The sequence below is a fragment of the Coturnix japonica genome, chromosome 3 (assembly GCF_054131305.1).
Source record: "Coturnix japonica strain WE chromosome 3, WE-NBRP24, whole genome shotgun sequence".
Classification (NCBI taxonomy): domain Eukaryota; kingdom Metazoa; phylum Chordata; class Aves; order Galliformes; family Phasianidae; genus Coturnix; species Coturnix japonica.
The window spans coordinates 66,621,585-66,635,433 of NC_140665.1; the positions used below are offsets into that span (position 1 = coordinate 66,621,585).

Below are 13,849 nucleotides of genomic sequence, written 5' to 3' on the forward strand. Positions count from 1 at the left end.
TTTTTAAGTTTACTACTGTTTGAAGTCTCATTTTTCCCTCCTTTGTTAATCTCTGATTCCTATGTGTCCTTTACTTGTTTTGGTTACAAGACAATTGTCAGCTAACAGATCCCCTTTTACAACTCTGTTGTTTCTCTTGAATAGTATAAAAATAGAACATAAAAATCTGATCTTTTTTTTTATTGCTTGTTGTAGATTGTTAACTGCTGAATACCATCTTTGGTACAAATTGAAGTTAATGAAGAAACGTACTCCTACTGCCTGCTCTCCCTGAATAAAATAGAATGCAAAGCCAAAAGGACAGTTTTACTAACGGAGACATAATTGTCTCTTTACATCTGGTTATTTTTCACTCTAAATCTTTACTGATCACTCTAGAAGTATGCTTTTGGCTTTATCTTTGATTCAATTGTTTTCTCAGTAGAATATGTTTTGTTTTTTTTTTAATTAAAAAAAAAAAATAATTGTATGTGTATTAAAACTAAATGCCAAGCAACTAATTCTTCAAAGACAAAATGAATAGAATCATAATTTCTTCAGGAGATACCAGTCACACATCTAATTACTGAAATCACTAAAATTTAAATAATTTTATGGTTTCAGTAAATATGTACAGTATACATGAAATGTTTTATATTACTAGATACCCCTTTATGCAATGTATTCCAGTTATGTTTATAACTTAACCTTCCTTATCATGTTCTTGATATACAATGTTAGAGTCAACTTTACCCACACAAATAAAATCAGTAACAAGTATGAGAAATATGAGAAAACAAAAAACAACAACAACAACAACAAAAAACATATAAAGCATATTGATATTAAAAACAAAACAATACATTCTCCTTAAAAATAAATTTAAAACAGAACAAATACCAGTTTTGCAAAAACATCTTCTGAACAATCCTATAACATTAAGTAGGATTGCTGAGTGATTTCTATGTATTCTGGAATCAAAAGCTGGATCTTCAGCTCATGTCTTTCAATAGTCACTGCAGACAGTTTGAACTCAAAATATCTGTGCTTGCTGAATTTCATTCTATGGATTCTAGAAGCTAGTGCCTGTAGTTGGCTTCTAATTTCGCAGCCAAATTTTTGTGCACAGTCAGAAACACCTGACAGATAATATTTACTGAATTGGAATTGTTTTGCAAAAGCATATTCCATAAAGTTAACTTAGCATTTCTTTTGTTTGCAGATTATATCCTACACATTATGGAATCTTTCCACTTATTTCAAGAATCTTAGTGTTTAGCTTTCTCACAATAGATGCTTCACATCATCAGCTTTTGATACCAAAAAATTTGAAAAAAATCTAGCACTTCATTCTCTAAACAAAGTTTAACATTTGGAAAATACTGAAAAGTAGCAGGACTTTGAAAGATGATTTTGTTATTTTTGAGGATATGGAAGGAATCATGTAAGGGAATAATCATATAACAAATGGCCAGTTTCTTCAAATGAGAGTTTTGGGTTGATTTTTTTTTTTTTTTTTTTCCTTCTATTTAGATTATGAAATACAATCCATAAATGCTGATAAAATACATTGTGTTTTTCTTTAGATAGGAAATGAAAATGAAAGGAATGTTAGTAACGTAGAGAAAGCAACAGTATGTTGGAGCTTTTCTATTATAGCAACAAAGATTAATGAAGAGAGATAATGAATTGGCATATAACCTACCCATGGGAGTTCCCACGCCATAACCCTTTGAGTCTATCAGGCCTCCAATCTGTGTTAGGTTACAGTTCCGCTGTGTGACAAACTCAATGGTTGTTGACTCCATTAAAAATGCATAGTCGGAGGTGAGCACACGCTGGATGCCTTCTTCATTGCTTTTGACAAGTACTGACTGCCTCCTGCTACTCATGAAGGCCCACATCTTATCATAAGTGGAGATTTTGGATTTCTGAAAGACAAATATTAGATGAAACAGTAATAAAGATAAAACACTTTGAAAAGTAAATGCAAATTCTAAACTTACACATTATTCTCCTATTATATTTCATTACACGTGCTAGATTTTACAACAGCAAGCATAGAAGTGCCTATATATTTCATCTTGTCTGTGGAAAACAAAGAAGAAAAACACATGCTCTAGAAAATGCATTAATTTATTTTTCATTCTGGATGCATTTTTATTTATGTAGAGTGAAAAAGTAAAGAAGTATTTAAAGCCAATGAAAAATTATTAAGGATTTTATTATAGTCAAGTTCATCAACCATCTTGGTGAGTCTCATAGGAGAATTAGTTGTGTTCCGGTAGATTTGAAATTCTCACTCATATTTCAGTCACTCATGCACTCTTGAGCACTTCTAAAAAACCTACTGCACAGTGTAGCATCTTGCAGTAATCAAAGCACTTACAGATGGCAATGCATGAAGAAAAAGAGTCATAAGGAAGAAGGCAACAAATATACAGCTTAGCACACTCTAGTCATATTAATTTCCCATTACAAAATTAGCAGCTAGAAGTCCTAAAGTTGAATATGTATCTACCGCTTTAGTATTCCCTGAATGCAATGCACTATTGTGTTACAGATGAGACAGACAAAGGAGACAACAATTTGGTACAAACTGCTGTTGCACTGGTATAGAGGAGTCTCTCCCTCTCTACACTTTGGCTTCAAAAACAAACAAAAAGCCACAAATGTATTACCTTTCCTCACTTTTCTAAAGTATTGTGTGATGTTGATAAATACTAGATAAAATGAAGGCATTAGAACAACTGATCATTTCATATTACATTTTTCACCATGTGCTTAATAATTTTCCAAACTCAAACGTATCTGAAAATGTTCATTAAAGTTATATCTTGCATAGAAAATAAAATGTAGAGATACAGTATGAGAACTGGTATAATCAGGCTCTTTCAGGCATCTTTCATCTTTTAATGTCAATCTTAAACGTAACTTTGCCATCCACTCTGGTGGAGATACTAGGCAAAGACTGACACTACAAACATTTCTGAAGTTCCACTGACTGGTAGCCATAAAATCGCCCCAAAGGAGAATTAGTAGTGTATGTGGAATGAAAAGAACTTTTACGTAGAAAAAAAATTAAAATTAAAATGACAACTTTGTTTCCCTTCTGGGACAGAATCCAAGACTTATTTCAGTCTGCCTGAAGACTTAGCAAAACAAGCATTTGAACTAACTCTAGTGTCAATTCTAGCAAAATAGAAGACTTCTAGAACTCTGCATGAACGCATTACTCCTGTACTGAATGTTGTACAAATGCCTGCAAAAGGTTTTAGTAACAATGAAAGAGGAAATCATTTTCCTCTTCAGAACATACTGTGAATCCATAGAATTAAGAGCACCAAACAGATAAAATTTTGCCTGTATTATTATCTAATTTTTTTTTGCCATACAATCTTTATTCCACTACTGAAAACAAAACAAAACAAAACAAAACAAAAACAAAAACAAACAAACAAACAAACAAAAACATTTGAGCCAATATAAATAATCTGAGTAACATAAAGAATTTGCAGAGAAAATAATTTGGGTAAACTGTTAAATTCATTGCTGATGCATGCTGAAAGGAAAAAAAAAAAAAATTAAAAAAAAATCACAAGAGCCATCGTAGAAAACAAGTAAGAATGAACACAAATAAGTATTTCTTCACTTATGTTGCAAAAAAAAAACAACAAAACAAAAAACAAAAAACTTCAGATTAGGGTAAGGTTACTGTTAGGAAAAGGTTTTATACCAATGAGTGGTCAGGACCTGCAACAGGCTACCCAGGGCAGTGGTCATGGCACCAAGCCTAGCAGATTTCAAGAAGAATTTGGACAACATTCTCAGAAGCATGGTTTGTATTTTGAGTGGTTCTGTGCAGAGTTAGGAGCTGGATTCAGTGGTCCTTGTGAGTCCCTTCCTACCCAAGATATCTACCATTCTGTGGTTCTTTCATCCCTAAAAGGCAGAATTGATGTCAAAAAACCAGCCTATCTATTTGTGACTTAAATTCAAACTGGTGTTTAGAAATTCTTACAAAAACAATCTATAATAAAAGTTAAGATATTTGTTTTATGCATAACAGAATAGTTATTTGAGAAAATAAAACAAAACATTTGATTCAGTAAAATACAATCACAAATGGTTTTTCTCTGTGTTTGGAAAAACCAGAGTTGGAAAAACTCAGCAGACTCAACTAACTACACTCAAGAAGCTGAAACAATCAAAAGCATAAGGAGCCCATTTCACAGAATCACAGAATCACCAAGGTTGGAAAAGACCTAAAAGATCATCCAGTCCAACCGTTCACCTATTACCAATAGCTCCCACTAAACCAAGTCCAACACAACATCCAATCGTTCCTTGAATAGTCCCCGAGTCAGTGACTCCACCACATCTCTGTGCAGTCCATTCCAGTGCCTGACCACCCTTTTTGAGAAGTAATATTTCCTAACATCCATCTTGAATCTCCCCTGCCACAGCTTGAAGCCATTCCCTCTAGTCCTATCACTAATGACACAAGAGAAGAGGCCGACCCCAGCTCACTACAACCTCCATTCAGGAAGTTATAGAGAGCAATAAAATCTCCCCTGAGCCTCCTCTTCTCCAGGCTGAAGTTTCCCAGCTCCTTAAGCCTCTTCTCAAAAGGTCTGTTTGTTGTTTGTTTTTTTGTTATTTTTTTTTCCAATTTGACATTGAACTAAACAGAATGACACTCCAGTATGTATATTTTGCTTCTGGTGGTTATGACTGTGTAATTCAAATTGATAGAAGAAAATGCTGTGATTTATACATTATGTCTCTATCTTCTTTTACTGTGCACAAATCAGTCTGGTTAATCAACTTACATACTCCATCAAGAAAGTGTGTTATTCTCTCTGAGTTACTTCACCATTTTGTGTAATCTAACTGGAAATCACTGTCTTGATATCCAACTTAATGCAAAATCAACTGGAAATGATGTCTGTGAAAGATAATTTGTGATTACATGATTTATCATGCTTATGTTCCCTCAGGAATACAGAAAACAATACAGAACAGTAAGAAAGCTGCCTATGCGCCACAACATTTGAATTTCACTTATTTAAAAAGGAGAACTAACTAACAAACATAGAAGTTGGACATTTAAAGGTTAAACAAATCCAGAAACTTATTTACCTATTTCATAAAATTGTAGTTCTAATGGTGACATTCAGAATATACTCAGTGAAAATTCTGTGTTCTTAAATTAATGACTATTGGAAAATAACTGTACATGCTAGAGATCACAAATGAAGGTATGGCAAAGGCTTTGAGTTAGTCTGATCCTATGAATAGAAGTGAAGCTGGAAACAGGAGTATCACTATTAGGAATATATTAATATTGTGCCCTGAAGTACCATCTAGAAAAGACAGATATCTGAGTGGTGAGACTGGAGTATGAAGACAGGAAAATATCAAGATGTTGGATGAATGCCAAAATAAACAAGGATTTCTTTCCCTGCTTATCACTGACACTCAGATTTGCATGATGTTCTATCAGCTGTCTTCACAGAGCAGAAATAGGTGCTTAAAAGAAAAACATATTTAGGATTAGAACCTACAAGTAGGTGATTAACAGCAAACAAAAGATAAACAAACAAAACCCAAAGCAGTAATGTTGAAAATATATGTGTGATATGGTGATTCTCACAAAATTCTCAACATCAAGAAGGAATTTAACTGAAACACTTTTGTGTACAGAAATATCATTACAGATTCATGCAGAAGCAGTTGTACATGATTTTGTCTTGTGTTAGTTATGGTTCCCTGAAGTTTTAAAGTTCTATAAATCTATCCAAAGATAACTGGAGAGACAGAGCACGTGAGGTCATGGGAAACAATTAGGCACAAATATACAACACAGTTCAAACTACTCAAACTAACACAGAACCATACAGTGTATGTTGCAATACATGGTTACAGTGCAAGCCACCATATTGAGGAAGACACTGGAAATCTGTCTTCTGGAGACATGGGAAGCAGAGGAAGATTTCTTTACAGATTATTTTGTTTAAAGCAGACGTTTCATTATTTGAATGTTATTTTCATATTATTTGTATTGCAGTAAAAAATATCTGACAAAAGCTATGGGCTTTTTCTCTTGTAATAAGGAGGAAATTCAACATGAAGCAGCAAAGAGAATCATAGAATTATTCAGGTTGGAATAGACCTCAAAGAAAGAGAAATCAAGCAGTATTGCCCTGGTAGCTACTGGAGTTTTTCACCACTTCCAACAACTTAATTAATTCTTAGCCACTCTCCTTCTTTTACCAGCCTCACTTTGTGTATAGCAAGCAGGACATGAGCCGTCAGTGTGCCCTCACAGACCAAAAAAACAATCATATACTGTGCCACACCAAAAGAATCATAGTCAGCAGATCAGGGGATGTGATTCTGCCCCTCTACTCTGCACTGATGAGTCCTAAACTGGAGTACTGCATCCAGGTATGAAGTCCTCAGTACAGGACAGACATGGACCTTCTGGAGTATATCCAGAAGAGGGCCACAATAATTGTCTGAGGGGTGAAACACTTCCCTCCAAGGACAAGCTGAGAGAGCTGAGGCTGTTCAGCTTGGAGAAGAGAAGGCTCTGGGGAGATCTGAGAGTGGAATTTCAGTATCTAAAAGGGAGCTGTAAAAAAGGACAGACACTTTATCAGGGTCTGTTATGATAGGACACATGGAAATGGTTTCAAACAAAAAGAGGGGAGATTTAGACTGGATATAAAGAAGTTTTTTACTATAAGTTTGGTGAGGCATAGGAAGGTGTTGCCCAGAGAGGTGCTAGAATCCCTGTACTTAGAGACACTGACAGTCAAGCTGGATGAGGCTATGAGCAACCTGATCTAGCTGTAGTTATCCCTTTCCACTGTAGAGGTGTTGAACTAGATGACCTTTAAGGATCCCTTCCAACTCAAACCATTCTATGATTCTACTATGAATATATGTTAGTAGTAACAAATGCTCCCTTGCAGTGGTAAAAACAAACTGTAGCTTGTATCAGCAAGATTATAGCAAGTAAAATGCAAAATGAAATTATTCCACAGCACCTGACATCTGTCAGGCCATACGAGGAACACTGCAGTCCATTTTGGTCCTCCATCAGAGTGTCGGAGATCTTAGCACAGAATCACAGAATCACAGAATCACAGAATGACCCGGGTTGGAAGGGACCTCAAGGATCATGTAGTTCCAACCCCCCTGCCTAGCAGGGCCTTCAAACTTCAACATTTACTAGATCAGGTTGCCCAGGGCCCTGTCCCACCTGGTCTTGAACACCTCCAAGGACGGGGCATCTATGACCTCCCTGGGCAGCCTGTTCCAGGGCCTAACCACTCTCCTAGTAAAGAACTTCCCCCTAACATCCAATCTAAATCTTCCCTCTTTTAACTTAAAACCATTTCCCCGTGTCCTGCTATTGTCAGCCCTTTCGAAGAGTTTACTCCCCTCCTGGGAGTAAGTTCCCTTCAAGTACTGAAAGGCTGCAATGAGGTCACCCCACAGCCTTCTCTTCTCCAGGCTGAACAAGCCCAACTCCCTCAGCCTGTCCTCATAGGGGATGTGCTCCAGCCCCCTGATCATTTTCATGGCCCTCCTCTGGACCCTTTCCAAAATCTCTATGTCTTTCTTGTACTGAGGGCTCCACACCTGGACACAGTACTCCAGATGGGGCCTCACAAGAGCCAAGTAGAGAGGGACAATCACCTCCCTATCCCTGCTGACCACCCCTCTCCTGATGGAGCCCAGGATCTCATTTGCTTTCCAAGCTGCCAGAGTGCACTGCTGGCTCATGTTAAGTCTCTTGTCCATCAGGACCCCCAGGTCCTTCTCTGCCGAGCTGCTCTCAAGGACAACTCCTCCCAGCCTGTACAGGTGCCTGGGGTTCTTCCGGCCCAAGTGCAAAACCTTGCACTTTGCTGTGTTGAACCTCATTAGGTTCACCCGAGCTCAACTTTCCAGCCTGTCATGGTCCCTCTGAATGTCATCCCTTCCTTCCACCGTATCAACCGCACCACTCAGCTTGGTGTCATCAGCAAACTTGCTGAGGGTGCGCTCAATTCCCTCATCAATGTCATTATAACTGTAGGAATAGGAGTTGTTCAAGCTAAAGAAAGGAGGGCTTGCATATCACATTCTTTCATTACTTATAGAGAAAATTAGAGAGAACTTGAAGTTATTCTCTTCACTAAGATGTGATAGAATAAGAGGCAGTAGCACAAGAAGCAGTGGCTGAAGGAAAATTCTACGTGAATATAAGGGAAAAATGTATTCACTATGAGAACATTTAAGATTTGGCATAAATGTAGCCAGGAGAAATAGTGGAATGTGCTCACTGAAAATATCCAGGTCTTACTTTAACCAGGTCAACTAATATAAGCATATATAGATAAACTAATCTAAGGTCTTGCTTTCAATTAAAAAAGTTTTCAAATTATTATGTTGAACAATGGAACAGTGACACTTCTCTCCTTTTTTTTCTTTTTTTTTTTTCTTTTTTTTTTCTTTTCCTTTTTCTCAAAAAAAAAAAAAGAAAAAATCGCATTAATTTGTTAACATTGTTAACTTATGTAGTTTATACTTCAAGGTAAAGACAAACCCATTATTAGCTAGGAAAATATGCGTTTTTCTAAGGCTTTTCCACAATTCAATTCTTTGAAACTCAAGTAATCTCACACTAATTGTTTCGTATATAATCCCCTTGGCAATCCTGAATACCAGAGTGAAAATCCAGGCTAAACTGTCCATGTAATACATTTAATTCATTCATTCCTTATTCATTTTTATACATTTGACATTTTGTTTTGACAAGTGCCTTAAATCTACATAGTTCTGAAGTAAGCTAAGAAAAAATGCATTTCTGCTGTTAATAATGGCAAAAGCACCAGTATCATAGTATCTTAGTTTCGTGCAGGTTGGAAGGGACCTTAGAGATCATTGAGTCCAACCCCCGCGATTTGAGCCTCCTATGTAGCAGAGCGGCACTTCCACTACTTGTGCTACAGGGGGATTCAAACCTGGGCCCCGGTGTTGCAAAGCAGCATTCCTACCACTGCGCCACCGGGGCACACAGTGAGTGTATCTCAACTGAGTATATCTCAAGAAATCATTCTGAATGTAAGGAACCTAGATGTGAAATTTAAGCAAAGCAAACATTTCCTCTTTTGGCTTGCAGCTGTTCTAAGACATTTGGGATATGTGTCTAATACATAGAGGATTAATACAATTAAAAGACAGATAAACAAAGTTAATTAATTGATTACATTTCAAATAATAGGATGACAACCTTAAGGCTGAGAGAACAAACCAACAGTGTTAGGTAAATAACATTTTAGGAATGTCTGAACATCATAAATACAGGGAAGTCCAAAGACACTTAAATAGCCTGATCTCTTTCTTGAACTGGAACCAAATTTAAATTTGTAAAGACTGTCTTCTACTGTTCTTCTCTCAAAGACCAAATATATTTTCCTTCCTTCCCATGTTTTTTGTTCTTTTTGTTTTGGCAATATAAACCTTGCTTTCACTAATCCATCTATTCTACTTCTTAACATGACTCTGTGTTCAGTGTTTCTGAAAGGGAAAACAATAGGATCCTGGTCCTTTATGTGGACTTCTGAAATAAACAAAAATATAGGAAAATAATGGTAAATATGATAATCATCTACATTAATCAGAATGGAAGTTATCATATCTTTTAACTTTTCACAGAGCTATCTCCAGACCTTGTTACAAACAATTCAAATAAATTAGTTTTAGTGATTAAAATAAGTTCTATTTAAGAATAAGCCTTAGCTAACTACACTCTGAAAGCAAATGTTACTTTTTCAGCCAGCAGAAACAGTATCTATACCACTTTTGGCACAGCTGAGCACAATACATGTAAAACACAATTTGGCCTTAGTTGCTGTAAAAAACGGAACTGTTTTTCTTTCGTTGTCTCAAAGGCAATTCGTTGTCTTCATGAGGCAATTCGTGATGATAAGACTCTGACTGACAACTGTTAAGTATCCTGGAGTGCTGAATGGTGGGTGTCATTGTGCCATAGTGTTTCTGCTTACGATTGCAAAGATAAGCAGAAACAGGAAGAGCAGTCTTCCTCAGGGGTGCTGATCAAAGGAGTGGACCACTGCAGAAGGCGATAACGCTTGTGTCCGGCAATAGAGAAACCCTCTCCCCCCCTCCTTGCTGGCTTATCTGTGGGCCAGGAATGCCACAAAAGCTGGTTTTAAATCATCTATCGAAGAGTGTTTGCCTGTTTGTTTGGAAGTTCGGTATTTCCCCAAAAAATGCTGAGCTGTAATTCTCAAACTTCGAAGAAGAAAAAAACCCCACCAAAATGGGGATAAAAGGCTCTTGCTAAACTGGGGACTTTGGAGACAAACTCCCAAAGACACCTTTGCCGGAGAATTCCCTGAGGGGAAAACCTCATCGGAAGAACCCCCCGGACTGGCTTGCTGCAGAGCTCCCTGGCTGTCTCCCATTCCCCGCGGTGATCAGACGAGTTCCTGAGATCAACGGACCTACTGTGTACCTCGCTGGATCCACGGTGGTGACTATCTCTTTTGCTCTCAGCAAAGACTCCTTGCTTATATTTCCTACTCTCCCTATTGCCTACCTTCCCTTCCCCATCTCCCTAAAAATGGCTAGGACTTTAATAAACTGGTTGGACCAACATTTGAACCGTTGCTTCTTAATCTCACACCGGGTATACACATATCAAAGAACCTTGCCTCCCTCCTACAAATTGGAGCGAGACAGTCGCATATTAAAATCTGATGCTTCCACTATATTGTATGATTACAAAGAAGGCCCAAACTCTCCTTTCAAATATCTTCAGTACACTTTTGAATATTCGTACTGGCTAATGGAGAGCTCTTAGAGAGTACTGTGTAAATCACCAGCATCTCAGTTATACAGAAAACATTATGCATTCCTCCACCTGCAGTGGACAACAGACTAATTTTAAATCAGCTTAGTCATCATTTACCACTCAACAGACAGACTAAATTAATACAATATAGCTTCTGATTATTTTCAGACCATATTAGCACTAGCTATAAAAATAACCTTTGTTATTTTGTATTTATTTATTGTTTTCTTAAAAAAAAAGACTTCTCCCTTTTTATCAAACTGGTCTCATCTTTCTTCCCCCTCCTTTTTATTCCTTTTTATTCCTTTTTTTTTTTTTTTTTTTCCCCCCCTATTTTTTCAGGACTGCTGAGGCCTGAAATCCTGTAAGTGAGCACACCGATTTTGATTTTGTTGGGTCAGCATAAAAACAATAAAAGTAATGCATACAGTGTTCTCTCCTTCATAACAGCAGTTTTCATGGTCCATAGAGCACAAATGAAAGAAAGGTAGGAAAGGTGCTTCGGCCAAAAATGGATCTACAAGGAATGAAAAATGCAGTGCTCAGAGAAAGACATTTTTACCCTTTCCCGATTGTGCTGAGTTTTTGTTTTAAAAACCAAAGATTTTGAAAAAAAATATATTAAATATTCAAAACAATTTATGGTTAAAAAAAGTATTCACTATCATCTTTGACCTGGAAATAGGTACAGATTTTATAGCTCAAAAAATCACTAATGGCTTACAAAACACTTCCTTGCCTTTTATATATCAGAATGATTTATAGATCTCTTCTGAATTATAGCTAACATAACAATAGTTCTTTTTGTAAAAATACTGTGGAAATTAAAAGTGTGGTATTTGTCACACTGTTCTTCCTTTTGTAAATTGGAATAAGACAGTAAGAATATTTAATCTGTTTTTAAAACATATATTGTATGTGCTCTGTAAAGATAAATCCACTTCTGCTCAGTCTGCCTGTTTTCTGGTACAAGTTGCAGTAGAAAATTTTGTTCTTGGTTTGAGCTGTAGCTGGAAGCAATCTCCTTTACCAAAATAAGTGAGTGGTTTTATTTTTTATTATACACATAACCTATGAAATCTAGAACTAAGCATAAAGTTCATAAATACTTTACTACCATAAAATCGACTCTGGTCTGGGAGATGTTTTTGTGATGTTCAAAGTAAAATTATTCCCTGTGTTAATCCTATTAATTATGCCTAAAAAATTCTGTTTTCATTTTAATTTGAAAGGAACTTATCAGGTAGCATTAGCAAACAAACTTGTATCATTTGAGATCTTTTTGAGTGACTTGAAGCCATAGAAAGACTGCTAACTCTTATTTACTAATTTGCTCCTCAAAACGGTTAGAAATAAATATAACCTGTATCTCTTCTCAGATTTCCAAAACTTAATGGAAGTTCAATTGTTGCTTTTTTCTTTTGTCAAGACTATCATTGCATTAATGATTGGGTGTAACAAAAGTGTGGTGGTACCAGGACAGACTGATATGTTTCTGTTCCCCCAGTAAAACTCCCTATCAGTTGTTGCCAAATCTAAAATAAAAATGACAATAATTAATAATAATAATAATAATAATAATAATAATAATAATAATAATAATAATAATAATAATAATATGAAAACCCTGAAAATTTGAACCAAGCAATATTTTAAATTACTTATTTATAAAATATCTCATGTAAAATACTTGCCTGATATATTTTAGCATAAGCCACCACTGAGGTATTCTGCAATGGGATTTGGATTTAGCATTCTGATTTTTTTCATTATAGCAAGTAAATCATGAACAACTCAAGACCATATGTGCTGGCTAAGAACAGCTGAGTCTTTCTCTGTAATTGTGTGACCTTGGTCACTAGAAAATTGGAGTTAATTCAGGCAAACAGGATTGATGCCATATGTGGTTCATATCAAAGGTAGAGAGGAGTGTTGGGATACTGATCAGGAAAAAAACAGCTTGTTTGTTAGCAAATCTGTCAGGTTTTAGAATAATTCTGGAAACTGTATCGTGAAACATCTGTAGTCTCCTGAACAACATATTTGAGAAGATAAGCAATATAACACATAAGGCAATGTGTACAGAAAATATGTGCAGTAGCAGACTTGTAATATTCAGTTTAGAGTAGGCTTTAGCACAGATAGAGTTCCGCCCCAACTTTTCAGAAGTTGATTGAGAAATTTGCAGTACTGATGAACTTGTGTGACATGAAGAAATTTAAGTAGGATAGAATTTATTTTATATTAGTTTATATTACCATTCTGCAATTTGGATAACTTTAACAAATAGGCAGTGTAAACACTGTAGTATAACAGAGAAAGGAATACGGTCTGTGAAGACTCTGCTTCATTTATGGTGGAGAATAGACAGAAGAGCCAATAACTGCCAGGTAGAAGAAGGAATCACTTTTTATTAGTATTAATTGATGTATTCCAATTTTGTCAAACACTCTCAAAAGTAGTGGGAAGTAAGTACTTGGAAGGTTCATCACTTTTGCAGAGGAAAGGAAAGGCAGAAGAAAAATCAATGGGGGAAAACAAAAACAAAAAACAAAAAAACCCATGCACTATATTTCCACTACCCTATACAAACTACAACAGCTTGCAATATTAGTAGAACTTTATTATATCTTCACCAAAAATAGATGAGATAAACATTAAATTGCAAAATTAATATTAATTTGAGTGAATTTGAAAGCATTTTACATTGGTTCCACAGGATTTTGTGACAGGAGTGAGGTGGCCTGTCAGATACGCATTTAGTTTGTATGGTTTGAGCATTGCAACCTGGAAAGTACAGGTTTTCTGCACCTGTCAGTTGTCCTGAATTCTTGGAAAGACCATAATGAAAAGTACTGTTATCTCTTATTTCTTCCAATTTTCAGCATTTTTCTGTGTACAACTATGATACAAATGTACATCCTGCAGTACTCGTACTAAATACCATCTTTCAGCAAAAACAAGAAACTAAGAAGTTAGACTGATGTAACCCTT

The 13,849-nt window shown here is 36.0% G+C and overlaps 1 protein-coding gene across 3 annotated transcripts in view; it reads right to left on the reverse strand.

The window, feature by feature from the left end:
- The window catches only part of GRIK2 (glutamate ionotropic receptor kainate type subunit 2), a 343,246-nt gene that overhangs the window by 33,501 nt on the left and 295,896 nt on the right, over nucleotides 1-13,849 (reverse strand). For all 3 annotated transcript variants that reach the window (XM_015858743.3, XM_015858741.3, XM_032443244.2), the window contains exon 15: nucleotides 1,685-1,910. In XM_015858743.3, the coding sequence (XP_015714229.1) occupies nucleotides 1,685-1,910 (226 nt within the window). The remainder of the gene's footprint in view (nucleotides 1-1,684; nucleotides 1,911-13,849) is intronic.